Source organism: Metarhizium brunneum, chromosome 6 (genome assembly GCF_013426205.1).
Source record: "Metarhizium brunneum chromosome 6, complete sequence".
NCBI lineage: Eukaryota > Fungi > Ascomycota > Sordariomycetes > Hypocreales > Clavicipitaceae > Metarhizium > Metarhizium brunneum.
In genome coordinates, this window is record NC_089427.1 from 2,106,329 (window position 1) to 2,126,103 (window position 19,775).

The 19,775-nt window shown below is 52.9% G+C and overlaps 9 protein-coding genes across 9 annotated transcripts; 5 read left to right on the plus strand and 4 right to left on the minus strand.

The window, feature by feature from the left end:
• Positions 1 to 1,432: 1,432 nt before the first annotated feature.
• TPC1 (Mitochondrial thiamine pyrophosphate carrier 1) lies at positions 1,433 to 2,464 on the plus strand (the record flags this gene model as incomplete). The annotated part of the gene is made up of 2 exons (XM_014690885.1): positions 1,433 to 1,518; positions 1,591 to 2,464. 2 exons carry the CDS (start codon positions 1,433 to 1,435, stop codon positions 2,462 to 2,464), a joined length of 960 nt encoding a protein of 319 aa, XP_014546371.1.
• A 268-nt stretch (positions 2,465 to 2,732) lies between these two features.
• On the minus strand, positions 2,733 to 3,996 carry URH1 (Uridine nucleosidase; the record flags this gene model as incomplete). The annotated part of the gene is made up of 3 exons (XM_014690884.1): positions 2,733 to 3,099; positions 3,156 to 3,803; positions 3,869 to 3,996. 3 exons carry the CDS (start codon positions 3,994 to 3,996, stop codon positions 2,733 to 2,735), a joined length of 1,143 nt encoding a protein of 380 aa, XP_014546370.1.
• Positions 3,997 to 5,199: 1,203 nt separating this feature from the next.
• Positions 5,200 to 6,853, minus strand: G6M90_00g099800 (uncharacterized protein; the record flags this gene model as incomplete). Its single annotated transcript, XM_014690883.1, has 2 exons — positions 5,200 to 6,649; positions 6,705 to 6,853. The coding sequence occupies 2 exons, from the start codon at positions 6,851 to 6,853 to the stop codon at positions 5,200 to 5,202; spliced, it is 1,599 nt and encodes a 532-aa protein (XP_014546369.1).
• Positions 6,854 to 7,406: 553 nt separating this feature from the next.
• rev1 (DNA repair protein rev1) lies at positions 7,407 to 10,879 on the plus strand (the record flags this gene model as incomplete). The annotated part of the gene is made up of 2 exons (XM_014690882.1): positions 7,407 to 7,651; positions 7,705 to 10,879. 2 exons carry the CDS (start codon positions 7,407 to 7,409, stop codon positions 10,877 to 10,879), a joined length of 3,420 nt encoding a protein of 1,139 aa, XP_014546368.1.
• Positions 10,880 to 12,066: 1,187 nt separating this feature from the next.
• cnp3_1 (Inner kinetochore subunit cnp3) lies at positions 12,067 to 12,771 on the plus strand (the record flags this gene model as incomplete). Its single annotated transcript, XM_014690881.1, has 2 exons — positions 12,067 to 12,622; positions 12,683 to 12,771. The coding sequence occupies 2 exons, from the start codon at positions 12,067 to 12,069 to the stop codon at positions 12,769 to 12,771; spliced, it is 645 nt and encodes a 214-aa protein (XP_014546367.1).
• Positions 12,772 to 13,097: 326 nt separating this feature from the next.
• Positions 13,098 to 13,672, minus strand: G6M90_00g099830 (uncharacterized protein; the record flags this gene model as incomplete). The annotated part of the gene is made up of 2 exons (XM_014690880.1): positions 13,098 to 13,305; positions 13,392 to 13,672. The coding sequence occupies 2 exons, from the start codon at positions 13,670 to 13,672 to the stop codon at positions 13,098 to 13,100; spliced, it is 489 nt and encodes a 162-aa protein (XP_014546366.1).
• A 681-nt stretch (positions 13,673 to 14,353) lies between these two features.
• On the plus strand, positions 14,354 to 15,480 carry G6M90_00g099840 (uncharacterized protein; the record flags this gene model as incomplete). Its single annotated transcript, XM_014690879.1, has 2 exons — positions 14,354 to 14,524; positions 14,599 to 15,480. 2 exons carry the CDS (start codon positions 14,354 to 14,356, stop codon positions 15,478 to 15,480), a joined length of 1,053 nt encoding a protein of 350 aa, XP_014546365.1.
• A 109-nt stretch (positions 15,481 to 15,589) lies between these two features.
• On the minus strand, positions 15,590 to 17,467 carry MFS2_3 (MFS siderochrome iron transporter 1; the record flags this gene model as incomplete). The annotated part of the gene is made up of 3 exons (XM_014690878.1): positions 15,590 to 16,844; positions 16,903 to 17,190; positions 17,256 to 17,467. 3 exons carry the CDS (start codon positions 17,465 to 17,467, stop codon positions 15,590 to 15,592), a joined length of 1,755 nt encoding a protein of 584 aa, XP_014546364.1.
• A 713-nt stretch (positions 17,468 to 18,180) lies between these two features.
• On the plus strand, positions 18,181 to 18,734 carry G6M90_00g099860 (uncharacterized protein; the record flags this gene model as incomplete). Its single annotated transcript, XM_014690877.1, has 2 exons — positions 18,181 to 18,415; positions 18,478 to 18,734. The coding sequence occupies 2 exons, from the start codon at positions 18,181 to 18,183 to the stop codon at positions 18,732 to 18,734; spliced, it is 492 nt and encodes a 163-aa protein (XP_014546363.1).
• Positions 18,735 to 19,775: the final 1,041 nt, after the last annotated feature.

The following is a 19,775-nucleotide window of genomic DNA, read 5'->3' on the forward strand; positions in this document are numbered from 1 at the left end:
TGTTTTAATAAAAAGAAGAGAAGATGGAGAGATGCTGGCATTGATTGTCAAGTCTCCGTCCAGTGACGCGGGTCCATGTCCCGTCAAGCCGCCGTCTCGTACTCCATGTGGGACAAAAAGCGCCATGCCCATGCGACCTGCAACCACGGGGGACATGGGGCCGCGAGGACATTGGATCCATTTGAACATTGAACATCCTTTCAGCCATGTCCCCGTTTTTTGCACGTTGCAGCAGGCTGGCAAAGCCGGCCAATGGCATCTGCGGCGAAATGGTGTGGTTGTTCGGGGCAAAGGAAGTTTGGCCATGCTTGCCCAAGTGAGGCGAAACGAGGGCGCAGCTGACCAACCGGGTCGTGGGCATTTATTTGCCTGCCCCTCAATGCTCGACATCTCTGAGAGGAGGGTCTGGTTGAAGATGGCAGGCGCGGCGTGACCCGCGGCGTGTGTAAGATCAAGCCGCAGGGCGGAAGTGAGTTCCGGCACGGCATTGGGAATTGTGTGGTTTGCAAGGCCGAGTACCAGGTATTTGTATTGTACATTGCATGCATTTTTCTGCGTTTGCTTGTTTGCAAGGCGGAGTGCAGCCAGGGTCAGACATGTGAGACCGGCCTCAGGGCAATCTGCATCCATTTATTTGCTCTTTGTGTTTAGCAGAGCACTGTGGTTGCATCTGACAATCCCCGCCCTGACCGCAAGGTTGGCGGCAGTGGGTCGCGCGAACAGTCTTGGTGGATACCAGACTCGTGCCTGGTACGGAGTACTTGTATGGAGTACCAGACTTGACGAGGTGCTCCCGCCGTCGTGAGTACTTAGACTTAAGTACTATGCCTACGGGGCACCTAACCAGACCCTTCAGGCACAGAAGCCTTGCGTTGGGATGGCGGGCTTCTGTCCAACACGCCGGTCCAAACCGCCGCATGCCGTCACTCACTCACCTCAAGCTGCAGCCAATGGGACCCTGGCATACTATCCACACCGAGGACAAGGCCACTCACTTGCATCATCCTTCAGTCACGTATCGATAACATTTTTGTTGCGCCAATACTTCCACTCAGACATCTGAGTACATGCAACATTCGACGATACCTCGATGACTTCAATGCACCGCGCCCGCGCCCGCGTATTCCAGCATTCCAGTGTTGCACCATTCCAGCCCCCCAAAGCGCGCACTTCCCACGTAACCTCCGGACACAGCGGCTCCGCCATCGCAACTTGCCCGCCCGTCAACGGAGGACAGGCGTGAACAAACAACCAACCTGCACGCCTGGGATATCTTGACAAATCTCCAAACCCCCATTTCCCGTCCACGGCCAAGCACAAGAGCCGCTTGTGAACTCTGTGCCAGAGCGGGCGGAAGCTCGTTGGCGCAGCTCCAGCAGGCAAGCTGGCAACGTTGTCATGCGAGAGCGAGGCCGCGCCTCCAGAAGGCCGCATGTCCGCTCGTAGCACGCGTCTCAAGGATGAGGGAACAAAACTCCAAGTTGTGTCCGCCGGCGCCATAGCAGGTCTTGTGTCTCGGTATGAAAAAGAGAAGAAAAAAAACGTCGCCCCTTGTCCACAAAAATGCGCTAACAAATCTCTGCCAAAAAGCTTCATCGTCGCGCCGCTGGACGTCGTGAAAATCCGTCTCCAGCTTCAGCCATACTCCCCCTCCGACCCCCTCAGCCCCTTGCGCACCGCGCCCGCGTGCCGCGGCACCGTCGCCACGCTCAGGCACATCCTCCGGCACGAAGGCCTCACCGCACTCTGGAAGGGCAATGTCCCCGCGGAGCTGCTCTACGTCTGCTACGCCGCCATACAGTTCACCACGTATCGCACCACGACGCTGTTTCTGCAGACGGCCCTGCCGACAAGGCTGCCCGACGCGGCCGAGAGCTTCATCGCGGGCGCGTCCTCGGGCGCCCTCGCCACCTCGATTACGTATCCTCTCGACTTGCTGAGGACGAGGTTTGCCGCCCAGGGCCGCCGCAGGATATACACCTCCCTGAGGAGCGCCGTGCGCGACATCAGGCGGGACGAGGGGTACCGGGGCTTCTTCCGGGGCATCAGCCCTGCGCTGGGCCAGATCGTGCCCTTTATGGGCCTCTTCTTCGTCACGTACGAGGGGCTGCGGATCCAGCTGTCGCGCTTCAACGTGCCGTGGGGCGGCGAGGACGCCACCGCCGGTGTTGTCGGCAGCATCGTGGCCAAGACGGCCGTGTTTCCCTTGGACCTGGTCCGGAAGAGGATACAGGTCCAGGGCCCGACGAGGACTCGCTACGTCTACGGCGACATACCCGAGTACACGAGCGCCCTGCGAGGAATCGCCGCCATTGCACGCACAGAGGGACTTCGCGGGCTGTACAAGGGCCTCCCCATCAGCCTGATAAAGTCTGCGCCCGCTAGCGCTGTCACCGTGTGGACATATGAGCGCAGTCTCAAGCTGTTGATGAATCTCGATGCAAGTCGAGAGGCTCAATTATAATGTCTAGGACGGAAGAACTTGTATATAGAAACCTGTATTGAACCTTTCCCTCCCCCTTTCCTAGTCCGTTCTACTCGTCCCTTGTTCTATCCTAGTTGGAGGGGGATGGGGGGGATATTTGTATAGAATAGCGAGCACACGGCGTAATTTAATCCTCTTTTAATGTTTATACCCCAAACAAAGCACCATATAGACAAGCGGGATATTTCTTCATGCTGAGAAGAAGTAAAAAGATAAACAAGAAACAAACCAAAATGACTCTTGCAGCTCACGGTTTATACTCTGTCCAAAAGGCCTTATCATTCTTCTTGTTGACTGTGTCGGCGCGCGAAACGCAGGCTTCAATCTCCTGCCAGAACCGGGCGACGTCCACACTTCTAGGTATTCTGACGCCTTCCTCTCCGGCAGGCAAGGCCTTGGCAATGGTGCGCCCTGTCTGTTTGGTGCCCGCCCTGGCTTCTTCAAAGGTCCCCTCCGTGACGATGGTCACATCGAAGCGCTCGTTGTGCTTGGGGTGTGTGCTCTTCTTTTCGTGCCACTCTGAAAAGGGGATCTCGTCGGACGTCCCGATGAGAACCGCAGCGACGGCGATGGGGTCGTGCAGCGGTGGCCCTTCTGCGATGCCGAAGACGTTCCTGCTGGGATATTAGTGGTTTTTCGCGCCGGCGTCCAGGAGAGCAGTACAACATACGCATATGTTTCCGCGAAGAAATATAATAATTCGACGAGCATATCTCTCAAGGTCGTCTTACCCTTGCCCTCGTTATTGCCGCCCGGCCCGTACAGTAGCATGTTTCGCACGTCGTTTGTGGCCAGAACCTGATGGGTTAGATCGAGCGGCACCAGCGTCGTCTTCTTGGCGACCTCCTTGTTATGGAACACTTCGGCGGCTGCCTCGGGGTCGATGAGGATGTTGAACTCTGCCCAGAACCCGATGTTGCCGATGCGGTCCTTGTCATCGGCGTGGCCCAGTATGGCGTCTGAGAAGCCCTCTCCCAAGGAGCCGCCCATGATGCTGATTCCCTTGATGCGGGATATGATCTGGGGGTACCTGCGCAACAGGACGCCGATGTTGGTGAGGGAGCCAGTGGCCACGAGCCACGCTGTCTCCTCTGGCTGGGCCATGAGAGCCTCGAACATGGCTTCAACAGCATCCTTCTCGACAGGCTCGCATTCTGGCTTGGGTAGCAGAAAGGTTCCCTCTAGACCGGATTCGCCATGGACTTCGGGGGCATGAACAGCAGGGCGTTCTAGGGCCTTGGCGGCGCCTCGGTAAAGGGGAACTTGTTTCTCTTTGCCAATGGCTGTGAGGACAGACGCGGCATTCCAGGTGGTATGGCTGTTTTTTATTTTTGTTTCATGTTAGGAAAAAACAGGGTTGATATCGGGGTATGCGCTTGATACTCGGCCGGGACTTGCCTTAGCGATGCGTTTCCAAAGACTGAAGAAACGCCGAGTAGGTTGATGCGAGGATGGTATGCTGCCAACAGTATGGCGAATACGTCCTGCAAGAGAAGCAGCAATGTCAGCATTGCCAATTGTGGAAAGATTCAACAAGCCATTGTCGAGAATGCACTCTGCTCAACCACATAGCCTGACCAATCATGACGATTGATGGTGTTTCTTTGGACAGGTGAGACAATGCAAGTGTCCATCAGGAAACTAGAGAGACGGCGGCAAGGAAGCGGCTAGAACAATGACATGGAATGATACGTACGTCATGGCCCGGGTCACAGTCCAACCACACAGGGATTTGGGAAGAGACGGTCATGTTGTACTCGGCAGATATTGGTCAAGTTCGTCTAGACACGGGTGAAGCGAGATTGTACAGAAGCCACCCTTCAATTTGAGAGTCGGTCATTCAACGGGATGTAATCTAGCAAACAGCCCAACCCAAAACGCCTTGTACCAGATGATGTTTGGGAAAAGATAATGTAAAAGGGAGAAGCGAGGAGGGAGGGAGCTAAGGGCCGGTATTTAAGACTCTGAGATCAGATGGATGGGTGAATGCTGCAAAGCTGTTGTGCAGTCGTTGCATCCGGCTGCCGCCCTCCGATACAGACCCGATGCAACAACGGGGCCGTCAGGCTTCCCCACAAAACAGGCAGGTACCAGGAGTAGTAATATGTTGTAATATGTACATATACATACAGGCATCCATGCGGGGTCCCGCAATGTTTCCACGCGCTTTCTCACCTTGAATGTGCGAAAGTGTGTTGGAGGCACCGAATTTAGGTCATGGCCAATCAAAAATCCAAGTTTCTGTAATTTCCCGAGTTATCAAGACTTGCATTTTGCTCATCATCGTCCAGCAAACACAGGGGTTTGGTAAGCGGCTTACTTGTTTCGGGGGCCATTGCCACTGTTTGTAGCCTTTGTACGGCCCACTCGGCGTCATGTGGTCAATTGCTCGTCTCCAACTCGTCAAGGCTCCCGCGGGGCTGACTTTACTTGTGATTGTTTGTGCAGTCGTCCCCGACTTTGCACACTGTCTTGTACCCATTGGCAAGTGGGGTTTTCCTTTACAGTGGAAGTCCACTTAGTTGCCAACGGGTATGTCAAGATCCAACCATCTGGGATCTCTGGGGAGTGGCTTACATACATTATCCGTTTCTTCTTTTCATCTTCATACGAACATTGTCGTTCACCAGTATGCAAACTATTGTTTACATTTCAGCGTAGGATTGATTTATTGGTTGGTTAATTGATCACCTATTGAAACATCATCATCATCGTCATGATGCTGCCTTCCGGGACTCCATCATCCGAAGAAAATCTGCAGCGTTGTTTTTATCGACCTTGCGCTTCTTTGGACCTCTTTTGCGTTGGCTTCGTGCATTCCGGCTATGGCCTCCTTCGCTATTATCATCTTCACCCCATGACGCGAGTTTGTGGTCTTCAAAGTCCTCTTCGTCTTCGTATCTGCTGGTGCCAAAGCCCATGTCAAGGTCGTCATCGTCCCGTTGAGACATTTGTAATAACTTTCTTCTTCGCTCTTCAGCTGCCACGGCATTTTGACGGGACTCCTCGTCGTCGTCTTCTGTCTCAATCGGACGTAGTGCCGCTGCCTTCTTGATAGCCGCCATGATGGCTGGGTCCGACATGGAGGGCGCTCGTTCTCCCTCTTCCTCGGAAATGAGGCGTGTCTTGGAATCTTGAAAGTAGTTTCTGGGGCCTGTTTGCGGTATCCGCGGTGGCGGCATTGAATCTGGTGCTGTCAGCTTGTCCCGTGGGACGCCATTTCCAGCTGTTGTCTGCTCTGTCATTTCCGAATCCGAATCCGAGCCCGACTCTGAACCATCTATTTCGGCCAGTGGATCGTAGTCATCTCCCACGTCATCGAAAATATTAACTTCTCCGTCATCCTCAGCCGCTGGTTCTTCCTTTGTTCTAAATTGCTCGGGGACTTCCATGCCCAATGGCTTTGCGTTCTTGTCGGGCATTGGCAATATGTCTTTTGACTCCTCTTCTTCCCCAGGCCTCAGTTTCCGAACTTTTCGTTTCTCATGTCCGTCGGCGTCAACGATAATCAGTACTTCCCGACCTTTGTTATCTACTTCTATGCGCGTGCCGAGTTTCTGTGTCGTTCCGATCTTGCGGAATCGATCACCCAAACTGGGTTCAGCTTGTGCCTTGGCCGCTGCCCTCGCCGCCTTCATATCCGCCAAGATTTGGTTTCTTGTCCTCTTCTTTCCCGCTGCAACTGTAGATAGTTGGCCTTTCTTGTCAGTTTTTTCCTTTTCGATCGCATGAATCTCTTGTGATTCGAGCATGTCAAAGGCATCATCCACATGTGTGTCATCTTCTTGGGCCCCTGAATTTGTTGACCCAGATGGCTTCTCGTTGTATACGTCTTCCCCCTTTCTTACTCGCTCAAGAAGCTTAAAATCCAGTCCCTTGACTAAATGTGTACTCTCCAAGTCACCCCCTGCAATCTGAAATCGTAGCTTCTCATATGTCCCCTCGTCAATTTCTTCCTTCTTGTACGATTCTTCGAGGGCCCCTAGTCTCGCTTCTCGGTCATCAATTTCGGCAGTCGCCCGATTTCGCGCGCGGTCGACATAACCCTCTGCGAGCCTGACGCCTTTGGGTGCCGAGGTTCTAACTTTTTTCTGTGGCCGCTCAGACTGGTTGCGTTCGGCAAGCTGTCGAGCAAAATCGCTTTGATGGCCTGCAACAGATCGCCTATACTTTGATTAAAATACAACTTCACGGTACCTTGGGCGAGACGGGCACTCACGGTGTCATGGGCATGCTGGATCGTTGCCGGGATCCAAGAGCTGTGCCTCCACCACTGGGTTTTGCGGCGGGAGGAGAAGGGTCATTTTTTGAGCCGGATGCTTGCTTCGAATTGGCAAGCATCAGCTTGCGGAACTGCTCGTTGTTCATGATGGCGCAGGCCGGCAATCAGCCAACTTGCCAGTGACGGAGGCTGCTTTGATGTGCAAAGAGGAGAGATTTCATCCTCGTCGTATGTAGAAGGGCTGGAAGGTCTGCCTGGCCAGGAAGAACTTGTCTCTGGCCTCCAGACTCTCGGTGCACAGCGTCAAGTATCTAGGTACGTACTCCGTACTCTGTACTTACAAAAGTTACGGAGCAAGCCACATGCAGCAACCAGTCACGGGATGACGTGTGAGAGGCGCGGTGCCAGTTCTCCACTATACACGGTCTCCCACCCCTGCAAGTTGCCATCGTGCACTCATGTTCATCAACATCACGCCGTTTCTTCCATTTCGAAAGCAACATTTTTGGATATCTCTCCTCGACTAACGCCTCGCGCCACGCAATAAACCAAGTCGCGTGAAATAATGGCGCATAGTATCTCAACACTCGCGACGAAAACATGACCACTCGGATCATGATCGAACCACACGTTGCCAGACTTGCTCTTCTTTCCGAACCACACTTCCGGGCATAGCGGATACAATTCGCCACACTCACGATGGGCAGCGTATTGGAAAAGAATTCGTCTCTGGTGCGCAAGAGGATAGAAGATCACAAGTTTCAAGATGAGGAGGGTGACGAGTATGAGGGCAGCAAGTTTGGTGGATTTGGCGACTACTTCCGCCGCAAGAAGATTAAGCTGCAGAATCTCGACGCCGATCTGCGTGCCGCTTCTGACAAACCTCAGATTTTCAAGGGAATAGTTGCTCATATTACCGGCTATACTCAGCCGCCCCTGCATGTGTACGCCCTCTGCCGTGTCACTCCCGGTTTGACCTGTGCTGACTCGAATGTAGCCTTCATCGCGAAATCGTGGAGCACGGCGGCGGCTTCATTCAATACTTGGACTCGAAGACAATGGCTACCCATATCATTGCTTCCACTCTACCTCCGAAAAAGAGCGTTGATTTTGGCCGATACCGGATCGTCAAACCCGCATGGATCGTGGACTCGGTGGCCGCTGGCAAGTTGATGCCATGGGGCGATTATCGTGTGCTGGATGAAGGACCGAGACAAAAGGTCCTAAGATTTGATGATGAACGAGGCATGACGCAGGCCAGTCCAGAAGCTAGGCGGGGATACAAGGAGCAGACCGACAATAGCTTCTACACATCACAGTTCAAGTCGTCTACAACCGATCCCAGTCAGTCTTTGAGCCGATTCGGAGAAGAGACACCAACTCCATCAAAGCCCTCAGTTTCGCTCGCTTCCAACGAACAACAGAAACCGGCCGATAGATGCCAATATCTGATGACGTCTCCCAAATCCTACCTCTGCAGAAACATGGAAAGCCAAGGTGTAGTGACACCCACCCGCCATGACACCCAGAATCATAAAGTTATGGGACCTCCAGAACAAAGTCGTGGAGTAGTCGATACTAGGAGTCCCTCTCCAGTTGCGGAGCCAGCCAAAGAAATGACGTCTGAGGAGCACAATGCTTGGTTGTTATCAGACCCCCGTTTACGCAAGTCATCGACAGCAAACCCCGAGTTTCTCAAGCAATTTTACTCCGAAAGCCGACTGCATCATCTCTCCACCTGGAAGGCAAGCCTAAAGTCAGCAATGCAGCGACTAGCTGCCGAGAAAGGGTTGACGCAAAGGATGTTTAAAAAGAAGCCAGGCGCGCGGGGCTACATTATGCACGTTGACTTTGACAGTTTTTTTTGTGCTGTATCGCTGAAGAAACATCCCGAGTATGCCGACAAACCTACCGTTGTGGCACACAGCAGTGGTCCAGGGTCTGAAATTGCAAGCTGTAATTACCCAGCTCGCGAATTCGGAGTCAAAAATGGAATGTGGATGAAACGGGCTACAGAGCTGTGTCCTGATCTCAAAGTTTTGCCATACGACTTTCCCGCGTACGAAGAAGCTAGTCGGTTGTTTTATGACTCAATTTTGTCTATCGGAGGAGTCGTGCAGAGCGTCAGTGTTGACGAGGTTTTGATAGACGCTACTGCTGTTGTGTACTCTACGTCGGACTCCCAGGGCATTGGCATTGATGAAGGAAATGTCTGGCGAGAACAGGAGAAGGCAGATGAGATTGCTGCAAGGCTCAGAGAGAGCATCAAAACCAAAACCGGATGCGATGTTTCTGTTGGCATCGGTGGTAACATTTTACAGGCCAAAGTCGCGCTGCGAAGAGCCAAACCAGCCGGGCAATTTCAGCTCAAGCCAGAGAGTGTCCTGGATATCGTGGGCGAATTGACAGTCGAGCAACTACCTGGCGTTTCTCACAGCATCGGCGGAAAGCTTGAGGAGCTGGGAATCAAATTTGTCAAAGACGTTCGGACCGTGTCAAAGGAGCGTCTTGCTGGTGCCCTGGGACCAAAGACCAGCGAGAAACTCTCAGACTATGCTCGCGGCATTGACCGAACGGAGGTTGGAGAGCAGCCACCACGAAAGTCCGTGTCCGCTGAAGTCAGCTGGGGAATTCGGTTCATTAGCCAACAAGAGGCAGAAGAGTTTGTGTTCAACTTGTGCAAGGAGTTGGAGAAGCGTCTTGTGAATGAGCAGGTCAGGGGCACGCATCTCACCATGAAGATTATGCGAAGATGCCTGGACGCACCGTTGGACCCGGCCAAACATCTGGGCCATGGCAGGTGTGACACTTTCAACAAGAGCGCAACATTTGGTGTGGCGACGCACAACTCCGAAACTATTGGTAAAGAGGCCGTCGCTATCTTGAGATCATTCAAATTTAGTCCTGGTGATTTGCGTGGTCTGGGCGTGCAAATGACCAAACTGGAACCGATCAAGGCACAACAAGCCCGGCCCACCGAGAGTAGTCAACGGACACTGAACTTTGGTCCGTTTGTAGGTCCCTCTTCCGCGAAGAAGCCATCCCGAACTGAGGCCATTGATGATATCGAAAGCCCGCAAAGGCCGAAGCGATCTCCTGGCCATGGCATAGACACGGATCCTATTGCCGATGATCCACTGACGCCTCGCAAGCCAAAGGTTCACCCTGCTATGGCACTGTCAAAGGCCGCACAGGAAGATGCCAAAGCCAACACTCCGTTGAATGTATCCGGGACTCAGTTTATTCTCCCTAGTAACCCGGATCCCGCCGTCATTTCTGAATTGCCGAATGACATCAGGAGTAGGTTAATGGGTCAGCGATCCCGACAGAGTCCTGCTCCAGAAGTACCAAGATTGGAAGGCCCTGCATCTATGGAGGCGCTGCTCCCTTCACAGATCGATGCGGACGTCTTCAACGCTCTTCCTGATGATATGAAAGCCGAAGTCCTGGCCACGTATGGACGAAGACCTGCTGTACCCCAATCTCCACGGAGAGACCAACATCTTGTACAGCCACGGAAGCAAACGACGCCTACCAAACAAGGTGGCATCCGGAGCATATTTGGCAAGGTCCAGCGTCAACGAGATGCACAGACCGGGGTGGTTCAGACAAACTTCAGGACACTCAGGCCAGGGTCTGAGAGCCCCATCGTGGAAGAAATTGAGGAGCTGGACGCCGAGTTCCTCGCCGAGCTGCCAGAGGATGTGCGCAAGGAAGTAGTTGCTGACCACCGCCGCCGAAGAATGGCCCTCCGATCAGGCCTCGACGCTCCACCGCGGAGACACGCTACTTCAGATACAGAGAGTGTCTTGCCTGGTGGTCAGAGGAAGATAACCTTTCCCGCCCCTCCGCGAAAAGTAGCGTTTGCCAGCTCAGGAGTCACCTCGACACGAGAAGTCAAGGACATGCTTGATGCCTGGCACACCCAGACACGGCATGATGGGCCACACAGTAGTGATGTAGAGGTATTTGACAAGTACCTGCAAAAGGTAGTCAAGGAGGAGCGAGACCTTGAAAAGGTCGTCATTCTCATCAAGTGGCTGCATATCCTTGTGGAACAGGATGGAAGTCCGGGAAGGGGACAGGAATCATGGCGCGAAGCTGCAAAACAGGTCGAAAGTGCTGTGCAGGCTGCTGTAAAGGAGCGGGGATTCGGGCCATTGGATATTTAACTCATGACTTGATGACAACCATTGTAGATTTTGTATTAGTATACTGAGTAGTAGGCCACCCTCAAGGCCAATGGACCGGGAAACGTCTCACTTTATCACGTATCTTCGGCAGGGTATTCCAAGCGTTTGTGTGAGTGTGTGTGTATATATATACCTAACCATCCTCATGGGAGGTCCTTCGCTTGCTGGGTGACAAAAAGAACCTGTTGGACCCAACTTGGGTGGTTGAAGCCGACGTAGAGGAAGAGCGCTCTGCATCGTCGCTATTTTCCACTTCGGCGGAATTAATGTTCGCAGGCGGTCTTTGTTGAGATGGATTCAAGGCGTCAGACGCCTGGCCATGATTTGATGCAACGAGAGAAGGAGGCCCAGGACAAAAAGACATGGAGGCACACCAGGTGCCTTTCCCGCTTCGTGGTTGCCGTTCACAAGTGGGCACGCAGGAGCAGGGCCGTCGGCGCCTTCCTCCTCAAACGGTTTCTCATGTTTCCACGACTTCCAGGCAGTATCCCACATTTTCGGTTCCAAATCCCCCGCCTGGTCCAGGTCTTCTCAACATTTTCGTATCAAGGCGAAGGAACACTGAAATCTTCTGTGACATGTTTCGACAGGTCGCAGGCTTGGTTAGCGGCAAGCTTGGCCCTACTCTCATCGTGCACGTAGTGAGGCTCTGTCAGACGTCACTGTGTTACACAAGGGCTATGATCACGAGACTTGGGCATCAGGCTCACCGCTGCTTTGATAGAGTTCTTTAGGTCATCTAGGCGTTTAGATAACCAAGGACCTTTAATACTAAAGAATGTTGTTAATAGCTATAATTACTAGAAAAAGCAAAGATGGTATCAAAGTAATTACTGAAACCTTTTAGTAAATAAGGTGAGGCCTCTATTGATTACCGTGGTCAACGTGCCTACGAAAGCCTGACACCCAATAAGGGAGAGAATATGCTAGAGGGGCCAACAGTTTACTCCTCACATATGCAGAGTCCTCACTCGTCGTCCTGCTGCCTAGCAGTATTCGCTTTTGGCTTCCATCTATTTTCTTGGACTCAGCCGCCCACACCAAAAGCAATATCACTAGCGCAAGCATGACCAATAACCAGAAACAGTGAAGAAACAGAGGAGAAGAAAAAAAGGCCCTCCCGCTTCCGTTACCGAGATCAAATAAGACAACTGTTTCCGGGCACGATGGATAGCATCACCCATCAAATTTCCGAGTATGCCCGGCGGGTAGAACACACAGAGGAACCACTGGTGGGACAAGACGTGCCTCTTACCGAGTATCAACTCGTCATAAGGGGAGGCCCGACAAGTCAGCCAGAGACAGAGTCCAAGTCGAACGGCAACGTTGAACCGGCCGCCCATGACCAAGACTTGGACGCTTGGGAGACAAACGAAGGCACGGTCCGCGCCAGCGTCGTCGTCTGGCAGCCAAGTTACCAACTCCAACTCTGGCCACCGATCGAAGCCATCGAGGTTGATATTGCAGACGAGCAGATTGCTATATCGGCCAGCGCGATCGAGACTTGGGAAATCCCAGGGGCCACCTTTAGCTACGCCAAAACCCTTCACACGCCGTACATGGGCGCGGGCGTGGTGGATATCCCCCCCGGCGGCGAGAAGAGAACCAAGAACGCAAGGATGATGCAAATGGTGTTTTTTGTGCATTATGGAAAGGTCTTGGTGACGGTCCACCAGACCAGGTTTCGAATCTCGACTGGTGGCATCTGGACTGTGCCTAGGGGTGAGTTTCTGTTCGGCCCGGGATTATGTATAGGTGCCGAGGTGTGCTGATTGCTTCTAGGGAATTATTATGGCATTGTGAATGACGGTGAAGGTCCTGCGAGGATCTTCTTCTCGCAGGCGTGCGAAACCATGCCCGAGACTTTGTGATGATACATGACCAGCTCTCTAGGTATCTCCGTATTATGCAGATCCTCTAGTGAGTTTAAAAGTTGCATGTCAGGGAACTTTTGTCTTTTTTGTGTATCCTTTCTGCCCATCATGTTGTCCTTTGGGTAGACATGGTCGACTTCCAGGCCTGGTACTCCGTAGTTAGTCTCATGGTCCTGTCTCGGCCCGTCGAAGCAATGTTCTCCCTTGTTCTTGTTTGCAGGCGCTACTATATACAATACAACATCCCGCCTCCCAAGTACCATGCACACCCAGTGGTAAATATGCTTCATGCAGAAACCCGTCGAGCTCGAGAGCTAAGACTCTCACAACCATGCAAACGCAGCCACGAGGGAAAGAAACGACGCCAAAAGCACGGGCGAGGCCTGGGCACCCGCACTCGACATCCTGTAGACGCTCAGCTTGAGAGACCCTCCGCAGGCGAGCGAAGTGTTCCCCTCGCAGGGAAAGTTGCACTCTCCATCGTCAAGCTTTGCCGAAATACCGGCTATGCTCTGCGCACACCAGCACTCCCTGCCAAAGGTCAGCTTCTCGCGCCCCCCCTTTTACAACGCCAGAGTCGTGTCCAAGTTTCTTCGTCGCGACTTGGTCAAACTCACCTGGCCCATTCTAGCCCTGCATAGCGATAATGAGCGCCATTCTCCCCACTATTGCAAAAGTCAAGACACATTGGTACCGTCATCTCGCCCTTCTTGACTTCATTTGCGCCGCCGGATAAGGCGCGTGAGTGGTCGGAGCCATCGATTTCAGTCGTTTCGTTGTAGCACCCGTAATAGGTGTACGTTTTGGATTCCCTGTAGGTTTGCACGGCAGAGCTCTGCTGAGCTGCTGCGAGGGTGAGAGAGGAGGCTAGGAGCAGAAGGAGGCGGAAGAGTATCATGACGAAGCACCGGGCAACAGGTAGTAGGAGAATGGCCTGTAAGATGGGCACAGGTTACGACTTATGCCCTTGGCGAGCAATTGAGTCGGCTGTGCGGCAGATGATGGAATCGGACGTCAGGGGCTGGGCAAGGCCGTGACAGGCAATTTGTTGTTCAATTTCCGTTTAGCTTCATGGATCATGGGAGGCTTAGTCAGAGGCTGATGCGGCTGGGCGCGCGCACGGCCAAAACTTGGCTGCAACCTGCATGGTTAATTTTATTGTTTCTTGTTGGAATGGATCATACATCGTCAGACTGGTACAATGTGCTGTGAGTCCATGTTTTTTTTCCTTTGTTCCGAAGTTCAAGTAGGTGGCAACCTTCTCATGTACGCCGACCCAGTGAGTCGCAAGTCGTGAGTCGTGACTTGAGAGTCGAGACAGACGCTGCGCTTGGTCATGACCCGACGGCCAAAGTTGCCGCCAGAAACTTTTGCTTTATTACCTGAATGCAAAAGTCATCAGAACAATATTTATTTACAAAAACCTTCCTGCCAATTGCCCCCCGAGTAGAAACATCAACATGGCCCATTTGGCGCTCCCTCCCCAGTGTCCCCGCCGCTCAATCGCGCCTCTCATTCAATCTCCCCCAACTTCTCTCACCTCAACACCATCACCGTCACTGGTTGACCACGAGCCAACATGGCCCAAGACGTCAGCCTCCCTTACAACATATGCGTCTTCATATCAACCCTCTTCCTCCTCGAGTTTGCCACCGACAAATTTATATCCCACGCCGCCACATTAGCCTCCGTCATTAACGTGTCTGAACTCCTCATTGGATTGGTTACCGCCGGCGCCGAATGGGAAGAAGTAGGTTCTCTCTCACTTTGCTGCCGCAGTTCCCCATCTCGCATTCGCCATGTTGTACACACTGACAAAGTCAGCTCGCCGTGGTAGTCTCCTCCCTCGGGCAGGGCCGTTCGTCCCTTGCCCTCGGCAATGTCATTGGCGCATCCATATCCAATATCCTGGGTGCCTTTTCCTTGGGGCTGCTTTGCTCCAGAAACATTGAGTTTGATCGCGGCTCGCGCATCTACTCTCTGCTGACACTTGTGCTGACCACGCTCGTTGTTCCCGTCGTGCACTACTCCAGCAGAGTTACGTGGATTGTTTGCGGATCCGTCTTGATCGTCGGGTTTGTCGTCTACTTCGTCTCTGTAGGTGTCGCCGTCGTCAAGGGCGTCCTTGCCGCTCCCGAGGACTCCGATTCGGACGACGGCGACGAAGATGAAGATGAAGATGAAGACACTGAACGGACAGCCCTCATCGGCAGTCCTTCTCCAAGCCCGCCCCGTCGCTCCGTCGCCCATCACACTCTCCAACTCATCTTCGGCATTGTCGCCCTCGCCTTGTCAGCGTACATTCTCGCGCACTCTGCGGCGAATATAACTACGCAGTTGCACATGTCTGACATCTCATTTGGCGTCGTTATCCTCTCCATCGCAACTACGCTTCCTGAGAAATTGATTTCCGTCGTGAGTGGATATAGAGGGCATGGTCAGATTCTAGTAGCGAACTGCGCGGGGAGCAACATCTTCTTGTTGTCGTTGTGCTGTGGTATTATATTGATTAGTACCGGCGGAGAGCTGGACAGAGGCACAGTGACGATTGGGGAGCTGGCCGTCCTTTGGGTGTCTACGCTGACTTTTACAGTGACAGTGTGGCTCAGGGGGAGGGGAGCCAAGGCAGTTGGGGTTGTCATGATTTTGGCATACGTCGCATTCATAGTATTGGAGTATACAATCGCCCATCGGGAAGGCGTCTAGCCAGGTATTGCAATCATGATGGCATGGTGTCGATGCAGAGTCTCGCCAACTAGCCTCCAGCGCGTACCCCCGTCTTTCTTTTACAATTCGCCGCCTGAGCAGGCAATGTCTACACCACATATCCCCTTGTCTGCTTCTTGTCCTTCAACTTGATATCCCTCCAAACCCACGTACACGCCCAGGCGACTACCACAAAGCATGTGCTGGTGATCAGCATATACCGCTGCGACTCGGAATACGCCTCAGAAATGGCAATTCTCTCCTCTGATCCGGGTTCATAGCTCATCTGAATAGGCAGACTGCCATAGATGCTATCAATCGGCGCGTCGGCAGGCAGTCGCTTCCTCAGGGCGTCCTTGAATGTCCCCGCCCAGATTGCGGATGAGATTGCTCGTCCAATAGCATTGCCAACGCCAGAAAACAAGTCGAGGATCGCAATGATGACGGCAACATGTTGATGGTCTGAAGGCGCCATCATGGCCATTTCGCCGGCAATAACGAGTGGGCCGCCGGCAAAGGCCACAAATATTTGGGTCATGATGACAAAACCGAGACTTTGGCTGGCTCGTCGAAAGTATATCATGAGACCGACGCCGAGGAGCATCAGGGGCAGGGCAAACATGGTGCCGACCCATTTGAATCGCCCCGTGAGATGGATCAGGTAGCCGATGACCAGGCCAGAGAAACACGATCCAACCCTGTAAATGTTGGAAATGTACGTCGCTTTGGTCACGCCCGTGTTCCAGACAACGAGCAGCATAGAGGTAAAGAAACTCCCCCAGATGAGTGAGTTGGCAAACACAAAGAGAAACATGAGGCCGGCGAAAAAGACGGTGCGGTCGGCAAGGAGACGCAGTGGGATAAAGGTGACTGGAGCGCCAAACTTTTCCCAAAGCACAAAGACGCCGATGAGAAGGCCGCCCACGACAATCATGGAGATGACAAGAGCGCTTCTCCAGCCATCGTCTTGGTACTGGTACAATGCGAATGGGAGGAGGAACAGTGCCATGCCGGCAGCCAAAAGGAGCAGGCCAATGAGATCGACGTCAATGGCGAACCTCTTGACAGCACCGAGGCTGATGTCCCGAATGGAATTCTTTGGGGCCAGGCCCTTCTTCTCGGCCTTGTTCTGGTTCCATGCAAATACGAGCACCAGCGGCAGCACCACAACCGGTGTGATGATTGCCCACATGCCAAACCCCCATTCCCAGCCAGGGCCTTTGATGACGCTCGTGGCCATCGGTCCACCGATCCAGGTGGTGACAATATAAGGGGATGTTGCAAAAGCCAGCATGAGGGGGCGGTTTAGAAGGCTCGTTGTATCAGCGATGAAGATGGTTAAACAGTAGCTCACACCCTGTGATCTGTCATAGAGTCAGCATTCAGCTCGGCCGCCGACCGCACCGTCACATCTCAGCATACCCAGTTTGCGCAAACACTTGCGCTGCCGCGTACGTCTCAACATTCTTACACGCGGCCATCATGACCATGCCCATAACCCAAAAGGTCAGAGCCAATGCCATACCTTGCGGCCGGCCGACAGTGTCCAAGATTTTGGCAATGGCCAGCTTTGAAAGACCGCCAACGATGCTGGATATGATGCCCATTGCCGCAGTGAGAGAATGCTTTTGAAACGTGCTAGTAACAAAAGGGTCCAACGTGCGAAAAACGACTTCCATGATGGAGAGAATGAAGTAGATGAGCCAAATACTGCGCCGTATATGTTACCAGGCTGGGTTGTTGTTCATCGATAAGCAGCAAGGGAGTCTACTTACTTGGCAAACGCAGCTACAAGATGCCATTTTGTCCAAACGGCTGCCGCAGCTTCAACCTTCTTGACGCCATCTTGCTTCCCTTTATCAGATGCTGGCCTTTCCTCGTCCTTTTCCGACGAGTCCATCGGTATCTCAGAGCGGAGCACAGCCATATCCTGCTTTGTCCCTGCTGTATTCTCCGGACAGGCAGCAAATCGAGAAAAGATGCCCATTTTCGACAACGCCTTCTCTCTTTCTACTATGGCACTGACTTTGATCGTGGGGAGTTTGTAGAGGGCTGCGCGCTTGAGGCATGACATGTCCCGAGACAAGATCAAATGCAAGGGTAGCTCCCCAAAGCTGTCAAACACTTCTGCATCTCCCCCCAAAAATGAAAAACAACCCACAAAGTTCCACTCAATCTTGTCATGTATGTGAGGTGACTGACGGATGAGTTGGAGCATGCGGCTAACACATCTCTGGCCACAGCCGAGGTCACCGTACCAGTTACAGCTCTGTCTTGACGACATGCCGAAACCCATGCCGATGAAAAATCTTATCAATCAGAAAACCGGTGCAGGTTCCGTGTTCCAGGCCTGAAATTGTTTCAATAGCGCCGGTGTGGCGCCGACCCATGAACAGTCGGCGACCCGGCATGGAACAAGGATGAATTTCTTGAGAGATGTGCCAAGGTTCCCGAGGATGCGAAGTGGTGGGGGATTTTTTCCCCTTTCGCTTAAGCATAAGAGATGTCATGCTTGTGGTTATGTATGCAGCTCCGGCATTTCCAGTTTTACATCTCCTCGTGGTAACCAATCCCGAACTTGAGATTCTTTGTTCTATCAGGAACAGCTCACAATATCACCATCTCCAACACCCGCAGAAGCAGGGCAACAAAGCATCGAGTTCTGCAGTCGTACACTTATTTTCCCATCCGAATCTCGCCATGAAGTCAACTCTGTTCCTCTTGGCCTGTGCCTTTACCGGCAGTGTCGTCGCGCAGAACAGAAAGGACTACTTTCCCGAGTGCTCTCTCAAGTGTCTTGATCAGGCTACGAAACAGGCCACAGACTGCTCAATGGACGATGCCGTCTGTATGTGCGTTCAGAAGAACTATGAGGCCATCTACAACGCTGGCGTGAACTGTGTTCTGCAAGCATGTGGCCCAGATGAAGCCGTCGGTATGTTTTCATCTTGCTCAACGACTTTGTATCCCGACCCAACTCACACCGTGGTGTAATAGGCAAGGTTCTGCCCGCCGGCGCAAAATTCTGTGCTGCTGCCACTGCTCAGGCCAAGGCTGGAGGTGCTTCAAAGACTACTGCTCCCACGGCAACTGGTCCAGCCACCGGAGTCGTGACTGGGGACACTACTTCTGCTGCCTCAACACGATCCTCGGCTGGTCAGGCCACCAGCACCTCGGCTCCCGGAGCTGCGGCCACTGATGCTCCAGGAAGGGCTCTCGGTCTGCTTGTCGCCGGGCTGTTGGCTGCCCTGTAGGCGGCAAACTGGGTGATGGGTGGAAAGAAACGTCACCGGCTCCGGGTGGACGTTGTATGTACATATTCAAGTAGCGTTAGGACAGGGGCTTGCGGCCGCTCAAAGCATCCGGCTAGTATCAAAAACTTCTTCATTGCTTGGCCGAGACGTTGACTGATGCTTTGATGACCCAGTGGCCGAGAAGACACGGATAAAAACGGTGTTTGAGAAGCGGCAAAACTGAATCATACCCCGGGAAACGGCGTCTTTAGGCGACGCTAACATGTATGTCTTTGCCTCCGAGCTTGTTCGTCATGGTTCATTTCACCTTGCATAATGCAAGCCACGAGTTGGGCCTCAGCAAGCTTTGTTGATCCGAGCTCTCAACTTCATCTATTCGCATGACACCGACTTTTCCCTGCGCGCTACCGGAGTAGTCGGTTATCGTGCTCATTGGACAACAGCCTGTTGGTATGCAAACCCGTCGCTTAAAGATGGGGTTGGTTGGAGCTATTTTATCTCAGCTGAATCGCAAAACAGGGACCAGAGAGCGTTTGTGGAGCCGTCTTGACTAAAATGTAGTAGACTAGTATTGCCTGACAGGGCGACCAAGGGGCAAGGGTCCCCCTGTCAAGACAACCAGGGCCCGAGGATCTGATAAGATGGGGTGCCATCCTTGAGCAGTTAGAGTTTCAGCCACAGCAGCCTCCACGCAGTATGTACTCCTCCTCACTCCGCCTGGGGACGATGTGCACTTGAGTATGGCCTTGGTCCCTCCTACTGATTGCGCCAGCATCTTTCGAAAAAATGAGAACCCTATTTCCAGGCATGCCTCGTGTGGTGTGGGCCTGACAGGTCCGAGCCCATTCAGCTGTTATCTGATGATCTGATAACTATGAAGCTCAAAACACCAAGAGCTGATAGATTTAATGGGCCCATCACAAAGACTCCACATCACCAACGTCGATAGCTCCCTCCGAGTTGAAGAATTCATTGTTCTCGACTACGCCTCGAAATCAAGCCCTGTAACAAAACGAGTCGGGATTTGGGGCCTGCCAAACT